Below are 17,039 nucleotides of genomic sequence, written 5' to 3' on the forward strand. Positions count from 1 at the left end.
ATTAATAAAATTGACAAAAAAAATGAAAAACTAAACCTTTCAATTTTAATTTTAAATATAAAGTCAATAAAAAAATATAAAGTCTTAGACCGCTTTAAATATAATTTTAATTTTCTTTATTGATCTGATTCTAATAGTTTTTAATGCCAAATAATTGTACTTTAAAATATAGAATAAAAAATCAAATAATAATAGTAAAAAATTATCACAAATTATGAATCTCTTGTTTTTTTTAACTCACACTGTTTAGAAAAATTAAAACAATATTTTATAGATTTTAGGGATTAAAAAATAATTTTAAATTTGAAAGACTAAAAATAAAATGTTTTAAATTTGAGAGAATAAAAATATATTTATCCTTGATTTGTTTTTGAAGATTTTAAGTATAAATATGTATAATTTTAATTAAAAAGCAACTTAAGTGGAGAAAAATAACTTGTACCAAGCATATATACATTTTTTTTTTACAGATACACATTTATTAATGATAAGGAATGTGGAATTACACAAAAGACAAAACCTACTACTAGAGTCTAGTAGTAAGAAATAAAAAAATATAGCTAGAAAACTATTTGACATGTAAATAACATTGGCCGCTGACTTTCTCAGGTCTTGTGAGCATAAAAAATGACATTGATCACTCCTATTCTGTAGTTTAAAAACAAAAGTAATCGCTGGTGAAGATTGAAGATTCTGACATTTGTCACCACCCTACACTTTAGTTCCCACCTTTTGACCGTATTTAAACCCACACGTCACCGTTTCGCTCTCACTTTCAAGTTTCAACTCCCAACCCCACACCATAAACCGTTTAAATTAACAATAATCTTAACCACCGTTTCCCCACCGCGCTTTTCATCATCGCACCGCACAAATGACGCGCCTCAGAAAACTCGGCACCGTCGCCACGGCCATTGCCACCGCGTACGGTGGCGCCCTCGTCCTGCACGAGCCTCTCGTCTCCGCCAGCGATCACGGAGGCGGTTCCCGCCTCGAGGCACTCCGGAAGAAGGTGCACGACTCCGACGCCGTCGTGCCGGCCAGGAAGGCGCAGCTTTCAGCGCTCGAGGCCGCCGGAAAGTCGAATCCGCTCGACGTTCTCGTCATCGGCGGCGGCGCCACCGGTTCCGGCGCCACACTCGACGCCGTGACTCGAGGACTCCGCGTCGGGCTCGTGGAGAGGGAGGATTTCGCCGCCGGAACTTCGTCGCGATCCACGAAGCTCCTTCATGGAGGTACATTGTTGCAAATGAATTATGATTTGTCTGTCATTGATGCTTTAATAGTGATGGATATTGTATTTTCGTTATTTTGTTTTGTTAAATGATTTCGCAATGCGCGGTGTGCAATTGCTGTTCGGAATCTAGAATCTTCTGTTAGAAGGAAGCATGGTTTTAAATTACGGTTGCAGTCGGGTTACGGTGAACCAGAAAACCTTTACATTGCAGACAATTGCTGGAAAATATGGTTGATGCGGCCACAAGGAAGAATTGTGGTCGCAGTTGCGGTTTCGTTTCGTTGTCATATTTGACATTTCAGGGATTTGCATTACTGTTGCGGCCATAGTCGCGGTTGCCATACACACCTTGACATGGCGGCGCGTGGCGGACCGTTTTTTGAAACCTTGGTTATAACTTATAAGTTTAACGTGGTTTATTTTTTGGTCTATTTTTTATTTATTATCATTTGGTTGTTTTTTTAGGTGTAATATAGATATGTGTGATTAGTGTATGCTGATGATTAATGAATTGGAAAATGAGTTTTTTTAAAAGATGATAAAACTGAACATATGCACATGGAACAGCATGAAGCTGTTTGAGCTGGGTGGTATATTCCAGATTGGACATTGGTGTCATGATTTCTAATTCAACGCTGTTGCTTTTATTATTATTATTTTTTGGCTTAAATATGTTGGAAGTATTGATAAATGATATTGTTCTAGGTCCCAAATAAATTTTCATTGTTTTGAGTTCCTAATATATTAAAACTTTTGTTTTGAATTCTTGCTATAATGACACGTCACTTGACAAACTGATCTTCCAAACATCACAAACGGTTATGATGGTACCACATCATCAAAGACTCAAAGCAAAAGTTTTAATATATCAAGGACTCAACAATGAAAAAAATTATTACAGACCCAAAAAAAAATTCGATCATTTATTAGAGACCTCAAACATATTTAATATTTAAGCCTTGTTTTTTTCTCTTATTCCTTTGCTTCGTGTAAATCATGCATGAGGATCTACCTAACAGAATAAGCTTTTAAGAAAGTTGTTATTTGTCTTCTATAATCTTTTATATGTATATAAGTGTAATTATACCCATATTGTTTGCTATTGTTATCCTTAGGCATGTTATTATTTTCTTTTGTTGTTAACACAAGTTATACTTCACTTAAAATTTGGTCGGATAAAAAGGCACATGCTATGGCTGTAACAGAAGATGCATATATTGATGTCCTTTCTTTGAAAGGAAATTTAGGTAGAACTGTGAATCTGTGATTTTGAATTAGTTTTTGCAAGTGAAAGATAACATATGAAGTGTACTCCCTAAACTAAAAAAATGAAACACACTTTGGGATTTTAAGTTACCCAGGTCAAAGGCAATTGTGGTTCCCTTTTCGTAGAGGCTTGAGAAGCATCTTTGGTTATGAGTTTTAACTTTTGACATATAAGATTTGTGAAGGCCTGTGTGCATCTTAACAATGTAGAAACTGAACTGCCAGAGTTCATTTCTCTTGGGGCAATGTTTTATTAAATTTATGCACCGTTCTATTTTATTTAGATTAACTTTCTAAACACTTGATCTAAATCTAATATGTCAGTGTGTTTGTGAACTATTAGGTGTTCGATACCTGGAGAAAGCTGTATTTAACCTTGACTATGGACAATTCAAGTTAGTGCTTCATGCCCTTGAAGAGCGGAAACAGGTTATTGAAAATGCACCACACCTATGTCATGCATTGCCATGCATGACTCCATGTTTTAGCTGGTTTGAAGTAGTGTACTACTGGATGGGCTTGAAAATGTATGATTTGGTCGCTGGAAGACAACTGTTGCACTTATCAAGATATTATTCGACAAAAGAGTCTGTTGAGCTCTTTCCCACTCTGGCAAGGGAGGTAAATGATAGAACCCTAAGGGGCACAGTTGTTTATTATGATGGGCAGATGAATGATGCACGACTTAATGTTGGATTGGCTTGTACTGCTGCTCTAGCTGGTGCAGCAGTGCTGAACCATGCAGAAGTTTTATCATTACTGAAGAATGATGATGGAAAACGGGTTATTGGTGCACGAATTCGGGACAATTTAACTGGCAAACTCTCTCTCTCTCTCTCTCTCTCTATATATATATATATATATATATATCAGAAAATTTAAGATCATATATGTGAATGTGAGTAGTTTAAGGAGACTTGGATGTTAAATGTAATATGTAATACATGTGAAACCCGAAGCATTATAATCCCTAAGTGGATTTTTAGATTAAACCACATATTCAAAGCCAGAGTGTAACCCCGCCTCCCCTTGAGGGAATGAACATGTCTGCAGCTGAAGTAGAACTATTGGTCTTAGGTAAAGTCAAATGTGAAGCTCTGCTCTACAGTTTCGCATCATGGATACTTACAAACAAATTTTTACTTAAAATTTCCTATGTTGTTATTTGTATGTTCACTTACTAAGAAATTAATCGATGTCAATTGGCAATTAATATACTATTTAATGCAAATTGCAAGATGAAGTACAATTTAATAGAAATTGAAAGACAAATGACTTGCTTCTGTGTGTGGAATGTATGGTAAAACAAATGCGTTAAAGTTTGGGGAGCATATCTTAATCTGTGAGTTTTAAGAACCAAAATTAAATATTAGTTATTTATAGCTTGATAGTTAATTACCTTTATTTGCTATTTTTCATGCTGCAGGCAAAGAGTTTGATACATATGCAAAAGTAATTGTGAATGCGGGTGGGCCATTTTGTGACTCTATAAGGAAAATGGCCAACAAAAATGCACAGGAAATGATTTCTCCCAGCAGTGGGGTGCATATTATACTCCCTGATTATTATTCTCCAGAAGGAATGGGTCTAATTGTCCCTAAAACTAAGGATGGACGTGTTGTTTTTATGCTGCCATGGCTGGGAAGAACAGTTGCTGGGACTACAGATTCTAGTACTAGCATTACTTATCTTCCAGAACCACATGAAGATGAAATACAATTTATATTGGATGCCATCTCCGATTACCTTAATGTTAAAGTATGTTATTCATGCCAATATATCTTACTACTTTTACACATTATTTTTTTCTTATATTTTCTGAAGAATTGGTGTGGACAGATCACAATGATGTGATGTTTGATTCATAAAGTTCCCACCTAGTAGGAAAAGGCTATTGTTGGTGCTATTGTGTTTTTCTTCTCTCTTATTTCTGATGTTAGATTCAGAATTAAAAGATCTCATTGATATTGCTTGTTTGGAAATATGTTGGATTGTCTTACAAAAATAAAAAACAAAGAGACTATTTCACATCATATATATTTTTTTAATTATTAAATAATTTAATTTGGTCATTGTGGGACCCCCCTCCCTCTTCTATTATCTTTAACTGGGTTTGTCCTTATAATTCTTGATTAAATGCATGCAAATTGATGCTAGTGAGTATCCACTCAATCTACATGTCTTTTCTTTTTCTTTTTCTTTGAAAATAATTAATAACTGCATTTTCCATACCACACTGTTTGCTGATGGGGAATGAATAATACGGTAGGTACGCCGTGCGGATGTTCTTTCTGCTTGGAGTGGCATTCGGCCATTAGCAGTGGACCCAACAGCCAAAAATACTGAGAGTATCTCAAGGGATCATGTTGTTTGTGAGGATTACCCTGGTTTGGTCACCATCACTGGTGGCAAGTGGACTACCTATCGAAGGTAATTATTTAATGGGCAGCTGAAGTTGCTTTGCTGAAGTTTTTTCAAATGTTGTTTCACTAACCAAGTTTATTGTTAATCCTGTCGGTAATCTAATTACTCTATCTAACGAGTAATATTCAATTATTTTCTAACTTCTAGTGTTTAAGTCATTGTTGCCTTTCTTTCTCATCAGCGTTCCAGCAACATTGGTATTATTCTGACTATAATGTGTTTTCAGCATGGCAGAAGATGCTGTTAATGCAGCTATAAAGTCTGGAAAGCTGACCCCCACCAGTAGATGTGTGACCAACAATCTCCGGCTTGTTGGTGGTGAAGGGTGGGAGCTTTCTTCTTTTACAGTTCTTGCTCAACAGTATAAGCGCATGAAAAGTACATATAGTGGTAAAGTTGTTCCCGGGGTAATGGATTCTGCTACTGCAAAGCACTTGTCTCAGGCATATGGAACATTGGCTGAGCGTGTGGCTACCATTGCTCAGGTTTGCTTGTTATATTTCTTATTGTTAGTTTTGTTGAGCAAGAAACATATACAAATGCATTTTACTGTAAAATAGAATGTGTGATTAGTAACATCTGTGATTTGGTATCATTTGAGCAACTTTTCAGTTTCTAGTACTCACATTTAAACAAGCACACTGTGCTCTGTTTTGTAATTTTCTTTCCATTTGTTTTTCATATAGTAAACCTTATGGTCCGTACAATTTATCTTGAAAATAGTATAATGGTGTTTCATTTTGGTTAAGTTTGTTATTTCAGAATTTTAAAGATGGAGCTAGATTTTGTCTGAATATGACACCATCTGTACCTATATACGAGATTATGGTCCAAAACAAAAAAAAAAAAACTCTCTTGTATGCAACTAGATTTCTTAATCATGCACCAGAGCAGACATTGGAACATGAGCATGGGGTGTTTTCTTATCTTTGTTTCTTTTTCCTTTTAGTTCTTCTGTTATTACTCAAAGTATACATTAGTGTGTGCATGTGACATTACGGTGAGACAGCCTCTCATGATCGTAATTGTGCATTTTAGTTATTGCATTCCTAACAATAAGGATCCTTTTGGTATGATGGTAATATTTCTATGTTAAGAGGCTTCATGCATGTTCTAGGAGTTCTAGTCTGCTTCAGCATTTCACATCACAACTATTAAAAATTGATTCTGTATTTTTTCTGTTTAGAATGAAAATTTGGGTAAACGACTTGCCCACGGTTACCCTTATCTGGAGGCAGAAGTGGCCTACTGTGCTCGTAATGAATATTGTGAATCTGCTATCGATTTCATTGCAAGGAGGACTCGTCTTGCTTTCCTTGAAACTAACGCAGCACGAAAGGCATTGCCTCGCGTGATTGAAATATTGGCAAATGAGCACAAGTGGGACAATCCAAAGCAGAAGGAAGAGTTGGAGAAGGCTACAGAGTTTTTGAAGACTTTTAAATCCTCCAAAAATGCTCAGTTCCACGATGGAAAACACAGTTAGCTTTGTACCTCTGCCAAAGTCTTCAATCAAATTAAGGAATCAGAGGCCATCTTTTAGTTTACCACTTTGTCAATCATCTTTGTATTTTGTTTTGTTTTTTTTTTTTGCTTTTCCCTCCTACCCCAAGTAATTATTTATTTGTTCTTTTAACTTGACGGGTTTTACAGAATAGAATTCACTTAACTGAAGCAGTTTTGCCCAACACTTCTGTCAGTTTCTAAAGTTGATGTTGAAGATACAAAAATGGAAAGCTTTATTAAAAATAAATGAAATGCATAGTTTTTATCTTTTTGATATATGTTTTCTTTTTTAATATGTTTTTCTACTTTTGTAAAATTAACATAACCGGACTTTCTATAAGGATCATGACGATATCTAGCTTTAATTTATCTTTTTTTTAATAACAAAATAATAAAAAAGACTTGATTCTCTAGACTAAAAATTAGAGAGTTAAAATTATCCGTTAAAATAGATAAAAAGTACATACAAACTAATTTTCTTTAATAAAACAAAATAGTTAATTTATTTTATTTCAATTCATTTTGTGATCAATAATTAAATGCATGATTACAAATATTTTTTGTATGACAGCAATTTTTCAAAAATTTTTGTTATCAATAATACAAAATATTTGACATACATGGACAACAATTGAGTTTTTGCTCAATTTGACTAAGTTTACACACTCAAGTTTATAAGACAAGTAGGAACATATTTAATTTATGGTCAATTTGAAATAACTTAATTAAGGACTAGATTATATTTGGATAAATTTTCTTATGAATACTTGTAAGAAAAAAAATAAAAATAAAAACTTCTTTAAAAAATTAAAATCTACTCATGTATTTTTTTTTTCTCTTTCTTTTGAAAACCAGTAGAACAAGTAAAGTAGGCACTCCACTCCTAAAATCAACTTCTTATCCTTCTTACTTCATAGCAAACAGTTTGGAACCCCCCAAAAATGGGTGCAACGACGGCCATTGCCGCACTCTCTCTTCACTGCTTCTCCAAATCCCACACACACTTTTCACCCTTTCGCACTCTCCCTCGCCTCACATGCTCCTTCTCTTCCTCCATCAAATTCAACATCTCCTTCGCTCCCCCTAAGCCCAAGCCCAAGCCCGAACCCGACGCCTCAAACGAGCCCGACGGGCCGCTCCTCATCCCGTGGATCGTCCGGGGCGAGGACGGCAACCTCAGGCTCCAATCAGAACCTCCCCCGAGCCTCCTCAATGCCATCGCCACCGCCCAAACCGGAACCAAAAAGGACAATAAGCAAACCAAAACCACCGCCGCCACCGCCACCAACACCACTAAACCTCAAAAGGCTCGCTCCACAGCGCCGCCGCAGCATTCGAAGGCGGCGCGGCGGTTCTATAACCAAAACATCAAGGAATCCTCCGCCGCGCGCCTCAGCAAGGTTCTCGCCGCCTCCGGAGGTGAGTTTGTTACGGGATTGGTTATCGCCGTTACGAGTTCGTTATTTACTGTTACGAGTTAGTTGTTTGTTGCTGTGAATGTTTTCAGTTGCGTCCAGGAGAAGCTGCGAAGAGCTTATCTTCGAAGGGAAGGTTACGGTGAATGGTACCGTGTGTAATACGCCTCAGGTTTGGTTTGTTTCCTGCACTGAATTAATTTCATTTTCTCCAATTTGAATTTCGTGGTTTTTGATTTTTTTGTATTTAATTTAATTCATTTTTGCATTTTGCAGACTAAAGTTGATCCTGCGAAGGATGTTATCTATGTGAACGGGAACAGGCTTCCGAAGAGGCAGCCTCAGAAGGTTTATCTGGCATTGAACAAACCCAAAGGGTATGTTATGTATGTTCATTGTTAAGGCCTATTTCGATAATAAGAGAAGAAAATAAGGACAAATGAATTGATATTTTCTTATAAGCTAAAATCAACTTTTGCACTTCAGTTTTTGGACAAGTTAGATGAGAGAGTTTTATACAAGTTAAGTGAATAAGTTGATTTTATCTTATGAGAGAAGCTTAATTCATTTTACCTTTTTATTTTTTTTTTCTCTTGTAAGTATTTATGAAGAAGTTTAATGTATGTCTAGGTTGCATGGGTTGAATTTCCTAGTGATGCTAATGCAATTGTGTTTCCTCAGGTATATATGTTCATCTGGGGAGAACGAGTCTAAATCTGTGATAAGTTTATTTGATGATTACTTGAACAGTTGGGTATGTGACGCTTTGAGCTTTATTGATTAATATTTGATTGATAGTAGATTTTGTTTTGTTTTGTTTTTTTTTTTTTTTATAACTTTGATCTTAAATAGTTATGTGAAGGCATTGGATAACTCTTTTTGAGACAATATATCGTTCATCTCTTTTAGGATCTATGTCTGTAGTTCCCTCTGCTTTTGCATTAAAACATTTTTTTCTTTTTTGCAGGGTAAAAAGCATCCGGGAGTACCCACACCACGGTTATTTACTGTAGGGCGCCTTGACGTTGCTACCACTGGGTTAATTATTGTGACTAATGATGGTATGTGATTTGCTGTGAAAGCAGTTTTATCTCTATTCTATTGATAAATTACGTCTTAAACATGAACAGTTTCATCTAATACTTAATGCAATGATGCTTGTTTACACTTTACAGGAGATTTTGCTCAAAAGCTTTCGCATCCTTCATCAAATTTATCAAAAGAGTGAGTCAATGAGTTTGGTTTGGGTGTGTGTTCTCAATGAAAAAACTTATGCTTTTTCTTTTGCTAAAAAAAACTTATGCTTCTCTAAAGGTTCTTGGGATGTTGTGAACACATTTTGTATGGGAAGTTTGGTTCAAGTGATTTTGATGCTGTTGTGCATTTCATAGTTTTTTACTGTTTACTTGCACTAAATGATTGAAAATGATTAGGTTCTCCCTATCCCATGGCAATCCTATCCTAATCGAACACTTTATTGTATGGTTTATGTTATATGTTTTTTTTGTGTGTTATTATTATTATTATTATTATTTCTCGGACCAAGAAAGTCTTTCATTCAAATTTCAAATAAATTCTCATTCTCTGAAACACCTCATTTGTTATATTAGATACATTGCAACAATTGATGGTTTAGTTCACAAGAGGCACTTAATAGCCATAAGCGAGGGAACTACTGTTGAGGGTGTCCTTTGTGTGCCTGATGTTGTGGAGTTACTTCCACGTCAGCCAGAGATGCAAAGAACTCGAATTCGCATTGTGGTAATTTATCTGTTTTGATCTTTTATATCAGTTACACTACTCTAATCAATACTAGTTGTAAATTTGTGCATCTGACATTATCTGATGATAACATAGTATCTCACTTAAACCACAATCTATTGGTGTGTATGGTTGATGAATAATGCAAACTATAGTGTTGTTGGCTATAGTATAGAAAAGGTATGGAAATGGAACTATTGACTGTGTTTCATATAATACTACTTTGGGTCAATTCTAGGAAAGGCACGAAACATAATTTGATTTCTCTGCACCTTCTGCCAAAGTCAAGTTGAATCTGCCTCTCACCTTTTTTTCACATGCAAAAAAATTATGCCATTGTGGTGGGAGTTCAACTCTTGGGTCAAGGAAGACAGAGTCTTGCATTGTAGGCCTGGGGACAACTTCACTCAGCACTTCTCCTTGGCTGCTTCGAGGGCTTCTAATAGAAAGTGGAAGATTTGGTGGATAACAGCAACAATATCTATTTGGAACTTTAGAAATGATATGATCTTTAAAAATCAACCGTTCGTTATCTCTAAGTTGGTGGATAATGCAATCTTTCTTACCTGGTCTTGGTTGAGGGGGTGGGAAAAGGACTTTGCTGTTCCTTTTCAGCAATGGTCCTCATCTATGTCTCTTGCCTTCACCTAGTGTGGGACGTTTGGCTGGGTTTTGTAGTTTTACTTGTTGGGGTGTTATTTTGTTGATTATGTTTTCTAGTCTCAGGAATGGCATCCTATATGTATCTTTGTAGTACCCCTGGTACTATTCATATCTAATATATAAATACTTTTGGCCGTTCAAAAAAAAAAAAAGAAGAAATTATGATCTTCTCTTGTTGTAATCTTACTCATAAGTTGAAGTGTTTCAAGTCAGGTAATACTGAATGATTTAATTTTTGCCCATTTTATAAAAACTGAGCCAAGGGAATTCTCAGATGAATGGCTTTGGGGTATTAAACATTAATTACAAATCCTGTTTTCCTTTTATGTTTCTGAGTGTTCAATCATATTTTGGAACTTGAAGACTGAACATATATTGTTGGACCTGAATGGGAATTTGTACATATCACAAGGGAGTATTGGCGTATATAATATATTTAAGCAATAATGCCAGGATATTGACATCCTCATCCTCATTATCTCAAAATGACTTCCTTTTAGTCTGTTGAATTTTCTCTATCTACTTTTTAGAACATGAGACTTCCTAGCTGACATTTGTTGCTTCTTTTAATTTGGATTCTCATAGGTTCATGAAGGTAGGAAACATGAAGTTCGTGAACTCGTCAAAAGAGCTGGACTTGAGGTTAGCTTATCATACATGTGGTCTGTTTAACTTTCCCCAGAAGGGCAAAAGTAAAACTACTAATGCTTAAATCATGAAATTTAATGAACCCAATTCCAGTTATTCTGGATCCTGCTTCTTTGCTTCAGATAGGAGTTTATTAAATTTTGGTATTATTAGGCATAACTTGTATTGATATATAGTGATGCTATTACAATTTTTCATGTGAGTATTGTCCACTGATGTACATGGGTTTTCTCATGTACATAATATATTATTGAAATGGTTATATCTTCAACATAGTATCATGCTTTCAGAGGAAGCCTATATTTCAGGTGGACTCTCATTACTAGATAGCACTTTCATGATTTGTGTTTTGATAATTTATCTCAAGTGTGAAATGAATAGGTCTCTGACCCTAACTGAATATTGTAGAAAGAGATAAGGGAAAGAGAGAGAGAGAGAGAGGCACATGAGTAAACTGTAATTAGGTACTCTACAATGTGTAGCTACCATCATATTTATAATACTAGGTTAAGCATATCCAAGCACTTGGGCCAAGCCCGTATACATACTAAAACCCTTTTATTCTAAACAGCTCTAACATAAATGACTCTAACACTCCCCCTCAAGTTGGAGCATAGATGTTAATCATGCCCAGCTTGTTACAAATAAAGTCACTACGCACCCCATTCAAAGCTTTTGTAAGCACATCTGCCAGTTGGTCGCCTGTCTTGACATAAGAGGTGGATATAAGGTTCTGTTGCACATTCTCTCGGATGAAGTGACAATCTACCTCAATATGCTTCGTTCTTTCATGATAGACTGGATTTGATGCAATATGCATGGCAGCTTCGTTGTGACACCACAATTTCATAGGATAGGTATTAGAAAATCGTATCTCCTCCAAAATTTGTCTCACCCATTTCAACTCACAAGTCGTTTGGGCCATAGTCCTATATTTCTGCCTCTGCATTGGATCTTGCCACCACATCCTGCTTCTTACTTTTCCAAGAGATCAAATTACCTCCCCAAAATAAACAGTAGCCCGTGGTAGATTTACGGTCCATAGGAGACCCAGCCCAATCCGCATCAGAGAATGCCTCCACCTGCATGTGCCCACGATCTTGATACACAATCCCTTTTCTTGGAGCTTTCTTCAACTACTTAACAATGCGGATAAGTGCTTCCCAATGAGTGTTAGACGGGAACTTCATGAATGGACTAACAACACTTGTTGGGAAGGCAATGCCCAGTTTAGTGACACAAATAATTTAGCTTCTCCACTAGTCGTCTGTAGCTCTGTGGATCAGAGAATGGAACTCCATCTGCGGTCAACTTGATCCCTGGCTCCATAGGGGTTTCACATGGTTTGGCTCCCATCAAACCTGTCTCATTCAACAAGTCCAAAACATACTTCCTTTGTGATAGGAAGATCCCCTTCTTTGAGTACATAACCTCAATACCCAAGAAGTACTTCAAGGCCCCCTAGTCTTTAGTCTAAAACTAAAATTGAAGAAAACTCTTCAAGTCGTCAATGCCTTTACTATCACTTCCTGCAAGCACAATATCATCAACATACACCACAAGTAAGATGCTGCCAAGGTTAGTATTCTTATAAAACACTGTGTGATCACTCTGACTCCGCTTCAGTCCAAATGCAAGGACCACGTCACTAATTCTCCCAAACCAAGATCTAGGTGATTGCTTCAAGCTGTATAACGACTTCCTTAAGAGGCACACCTTGCCAAACTCCCCCCTGATCAACAAACCCAGGTGCTCCATATACACCTCCTCAAAGGTGCTATGCCTTTGAGTACAAAGCAGCTGTTCATGCAGTACTCCTTTTTGCAAGAAGATGGTAGAAGGAATAGGAGGTGGCAATACTGGTGGTTGGCTATCACTTGGTCTACTTGGCAGCTTCGAAACCGAATTCTGTTCTCTGGAGCGACTTTTGATGGAAACAAATTGGTTGAAGGCGCCACTTTCTTAATGTGGACTTGGCTTCATAATTTGGAGAAGGATTTTACTATTCATTTCAATCACTGGTCCAGTAACTTCAAACATCATTTTTTGCAGTAGTAGGGGTGTTTTTTGGGATCATATCACATGTATTTTCTTCCCATATTTTGGTTCCTAATCAGACTTATGCTGCCTGATTGAGGAACCATATTTATGGTGTCTAACTCTGTATTTAGTACCTCTGGTACTTCTCTAATATATATATAGTTTTATCTTTGCTGATAAAAAAAAAAAAGTCTTCATGCAAGAAAGCATTCTTCACATCCAATTGAAACAAAGGCCAATGATGTGTAGCAACAAGAGAGATAAGACTACAAACAGAGGAAAGCTTAGCAATAGGGGAAAAAGTATCAGTATAATCAACTCCATAAGTTTGAGCATACCCCTTGGCAACGAGGCAAGCCTTTAAACGAGCCACAGACCCATTAGGATTCATCTTGACAGTATAAACCCACTTGCAACCAATAGCTTTCTTTCCTTTAGGGAGAGAAATGAAATCCCAAGTTCCATTTTTCTCAAAAGTCGTCATTTCCTCCTTCATTGCTTGTCTCCAGTCACCATGACTCAGGGCATCTGAAAGAGATTTAGGGATAGAAACAGAATCTAGGCCAACAACAAAGGACTTAGAGGTGGATGGCAAATGAGCAAAAGACATATGTGAGGAAATGGGATGTCGACACTGCATGAGCCTATGACTGCAAGTACTGCTGATTCTGCGAGGAATGAGGACACCAATTTCTATAGTGACACACTTTCCCACAAGCATAACAAGTCACCTGTCCACCACGACCTCCACCTCGACCATGGCCACGACCACCATGACCTCCTTGATTGAACTGCTAGAGCAAAGTGATCAAGGGAATCACCCTCTGGAGTGGAGTGGGAGTCCTCAAAAGAGGACTGCATAACCCAAGAGAAAACATCAGTAAGAGTATCCACCTGCTGACTAGATAATATCTGAGAGCGAACCACCTCAAACTCTGAATCAAGACTAGAAAGCTGGCTTAGAGCTATAAGTTTATTCTGTTGGGTCACCATCTCCTCTACAGATTTGCAGGCGAGGAGAGAAGTCAATTCTTTAGTGTACTTCTTGAACTCTAAGAAGTAGTCCATCAATTTCCGCTTATTCTGTTTGGGGCTGAAAATTTCCTGCAGAAGAGCATAAGTCCAATTCAATTTGTTGGATTTTGCATAGATGAATTTCAGAAAATCCCATAATGGGTAATAACAAACTGAGTTCGTCTATCAACGGAATTGACGAGCAATGCTAAGATCCGTTTGTCCTCCGTATTCCACATCGCTTCCTTCGACCCATCCGTACATGTTTCTATTAGATGATCTTCCCTACCCATCCCACCGAGACTAACTTCAACCAAATACTTCCCTTCCACATAATTCTCACCGTCCCCATCAAGTTTGATATCAGTGAGTTTGGAGGAAGTGGTAACGATATCAGTAGTAGGCCCCTTGGCACCTCTGTCGCTGTTAGACATCCTTATGCAACAACGAAACACACTCTTTGACCCAGACAACACCCCGGGTCACACCGTAACTCCTTGGAACACTCCCAAAACACCATGAACTGCCACAAAATCAACTGAGCTTTACTCACACATAAAAAATGACCTACTCTGTCCCAAAAAACGCAAGCCATCAGCTGCGAAAAACTGACGTCCAAGGTCGCACACGAAAAAGCCCATAAAAATGGAATTTTCTAATCCCCGAGTTGCACCATGTTTTGGCTACCGAAATTTTTTTCAACCTTCCAGCAGTCTTGGTCAGCCTCCGTTGTGGCTGCTGGTAAGGGTTTTTTTTTTTTTTTTTTCCGGCTGCAGACAGAGACTGCTGAAGGCAGCGCTAAACCTTACCTGGGTCTTTGATACCATCTAGAAAGAGATATGAGAGAAAGAGAGAGAGGCATATGAGTAAACTGTAAACATCTATAATACTAGGTTAAGCATCACTTGGGCCAAGCCCGTATACATATTAAAACCCTTTTATTCTAAACAGCTCTAACATGAACGACTCTAACAAATATAATACTGTCTGCATGTCTGACATTATTTCTGTTTTTGAGTAATTTCTTTATGTTAAATCCATCAGAAAAATCAGACCAGATTAAAGATTTTTGGTTCTGCTTGACATTGATTACTTTCATCCTTGTCTTTTGTGGTATCTGCTTGTGTTTATTGGTTTCAACTTATGGGAATTTTAGTTTTGGGAGTGTTTCCATGTATGATATCTATAGATAATAACAACATGCTAAGTGCTTTTATTTTTCTCCTTCAGGGAAATGACTAACTACATGCATTGGTTTCTTGTTTTTGTTTCATATTTCAGATTCATTCATTAAAGCGAGTACGCATTGGTGGGTTTAGACTTCCACCAGACCTTGGGTAATTGCCATGCATCTAATTTTCCTTAGTTCTTGAAGTAGTATTTCTTCAGATCTAGTAGTAATAGCCGTATTCAAATACAATTACTATAACATTTCAATTGAATTAGCAGGTAATTAAGTGAATTAAAACATTTTTATCTGTTGCATTTTCAGGTTAGGAAAGTATATTGAGTTAAATAAAACGAATCTCAACGCATTGGGGTGGAAGAGCTAATAAAGTTGCTTCTTAAATTACTGGAGCTAGAAACATTCCTCATTCTTATTCATATTAGAACAGCTCTGAAGCTATTTTCAAAGTGTTGTTCAGCACTTGTTTGATTTGAGCTATTGAATTCTGATACCCTGGCAGTGCACACTACTTTCCGGAGTGTTTAACGTGAAGCCAATATCATGCTCTTGCAATCAGCATATATGTATAGTCTAGAAGAACTGGGAGAAGATTTTAAACTACTGCTTAGAAGAGATATGACTTTTTCCGATGGACGTGAACCAACCCGGCGGATTGCTGGTATCTTTATTGAAATTGTTGTAAACGGTGATTACGTGCCTGTATGTAAAATGATACAAGTTTAACCTAGAGCGCCTGTTCAAATTAAGGGACTACTCGGACTCTAATTTGGAAAAAAATAATAGAAAGAATGGAGATCGAAATTTCCGGAAATATTATTTTTTAGACTAAACTCAATTTTTCAATGATTGGGCTGCATATTAATAGAAAGAGGGATTTTTTTTCTGCACCCAACATTTTTTCAATACATCATTTTTTTTTAATTTTAACATTGTTTTTATGTATAACCTATACTGTGTTGTCAATATTATATTAAAAATATTTTATGAAATAATTTAAAATAATGACTCATGTGCATAAGTCTCGAATATGTGATCTTAACATTATTAGTATAACACTCTAAATGAATTTATAAGTCAATTATGTTAAAAATAATTAATGTTGTTATATATAATATTAAAATTTTTAATATATATTTAATACACAAAAATTTACATAATAAATTTTATAATAATTAATTTTGATCTAATAATATATTTTTTTACATATATAAATTTTAAATAAAAATTATAAATTTAATAAAAATTTATATATGTAAAAAAATATATTATTACATCAAAATTAATTATGCAAATTTATGTGTATTAAATATATTTTAATGTCATATATAATGATATTAATTATTTTTAATATAACTCATCTATTAACTCTCTTGATAAGAGTGTCGTATTAATAATTAAAAGATCACAAGTTCAAGATTTATACGGATTATTAATTTTAAATTATTTTATAAAATATTTTTAATATAATATATGAAAAAATATGCTCGTGCAAGAAGAAAATCCCATAGAAAGAATGGAGATAGAAATTTCTTATTTCACTTGTTTGTTCGTACATAAAAATAAGAATTAAATAATTTTACGTAGGATCCACACTAAATTACTCTTATTTTTTTTTTATCTCGCATTATTCTTCTCTACATGAAAATAAAAATGCCTTTACACTTTTTCTATCTTTCTACTCACCCAAGTAAAACAATTTTTCTCATTTCTATTCATTCAAATAATACACATTTTCTACAATATTTCTCCCTTTATATCTTTCATTATTTCTTTTATTATTTAAAGGATAAGTTGTTTAAAATTTCATTACCCGCATTCTTAACTAGGGTGGCAACGAAGCAGAGCAGTCGCTCGGTAATTTCATTAACTGTGAAGT

At 35.9% G+C, this 17,039-nt stretch overlaps 2 protein-coding genes across 3 annotated transcripts; both read left to right on the plus strand.

Annotated features, from left to right (window-relative positions):
* The first annotated feature begins 874 nt into the window (after positions 1–874).
* LOC114370568 (glycerol-3-phosphate dehydrogenase SDP6, mitochondrial-like) lies at positions 875–6,711 on the plus strand. The gene is made up of 6 exons (XM_028327955.1): positions 875–1,235; positions 2,847–3,320; positions 3,930–4,261; positions 4,773–4,933; positions 5,154–5,412; positions 6,114–6,711. Exons 1-6 carry the CDS (start codon positions 875–877, stop codon positions 6,411–6,413), a joined length of 1,887 nt encoding a protein of 628 aa, XP_028183756.1. The 3' UTR covers positions 6,414–6,711.
* A 590-nt stretch (positions 6,712–7,301) lies between these two features.
* On the plus strand, positions 7,302–15,998 carry LOC114372046 (putative ribosomal large subunit pseudouridine synthase SVR1, chloroplastic). 2 transcript variants are annotated; one of them, XM_028329431.1, is made up of 10 exons: positions 7,302–7,852; positions 7,941–8,020; positions 8,125–8,225; positions 8,530–8,602; positions 8,816–8,909; positions 9,024–9,072; positions 9,459–9,609; positions 10,858–10,914; positions 15,256–15,311; positions 15,663–15,998. In XM_028329431.1, the coding sequence occupies exons 1-10, from the start codon at positions 7,375–7,377 to the stop codon at positions 15,691–15,693; spliced, it is 1,170 nt and encodes a 389-aa protein (XP_028185232.1). In that variant the 5' UTR covers positions 7,302–7,374; the 3' UTR covers positions 15,694–15,998. The 2 variants fall into 2 exon arrangements, with proteins under 2 accessions (XP_028185232.1, XP_028185233.1); XM_028329432.1 differs by lacking the exon at positions 15,663–15,998 and having other exon boundaries at positions 7,303–7,852; positions 15,256–15,315.
* The last annotated feature ends 1,041 nt before the right edge of the window (positions 15,999–17,039 follow it).

Source organism: Glycine soja, chromosome 10 (assembly GCF_004193775.1).
Source record: "Glycine soja cultivar W05 chromosome 10, ASM419377v2, whole genome shotgun sequence".
In the NCBI taxonomy this organism is placed as follows: Eukaryota; Viridiplantae; Streptophyta; class Magnoliopsida; order Fabales; family Fabaceae; genus Glycine; species Glycine soja.

What these genes read in the sequence shown, in the direction of transcription:
- LOC114372046 (XM_028329431.1), top strand. Translation starts at nt 7,375, where the DNA reads ATGGGTGCAACGACGGCCATTGCCGCACTCTCTCTTCACTGCTTCTCC. An exon ending in AATTATTGTGACTAATGATG is followed by an intron (nt 8,910 to 9,023) that starts GTATGTGATTTG and finishes TACACTTTACAG; the next exon opens with GAGATTTTGCTCAAAAGCTT. An exon ending in TCAAAAGAGCTGGACTTGAG is followed by an intron (nt 10,915 to 15,255) that starts GTTAGCTTATCA and finishes TTCATATTTCAG; the next exon opens with ATTCATTCATTAAAGCGAGT.
- LOC114370568 (XM_028327955.1), top strand. Translation starts at nt 875, where the DNA reads ATGACGCGCCTCAGAAAACTCGGCACCGTCGCCACGGCCATTGCCACC. An exon ending in CACGAAGCTCCTTCATGGAG is followed by an intron (nt 1,236 to 2,846) that starts GTACATTGTTGC and finishes GTGAACTATTAG; the next exon opens with GTGTTCGATACCTGGAGAAA. An exon ending in GTGTGGCTACCATTGCTCAG is followed by an intron (nt 5,413 to 6,113) that starts GTTTGCTTGTTA and finishes TTTTCTGTTTAG; the next exon opens with AATGAAAATTTGGGTAAACG.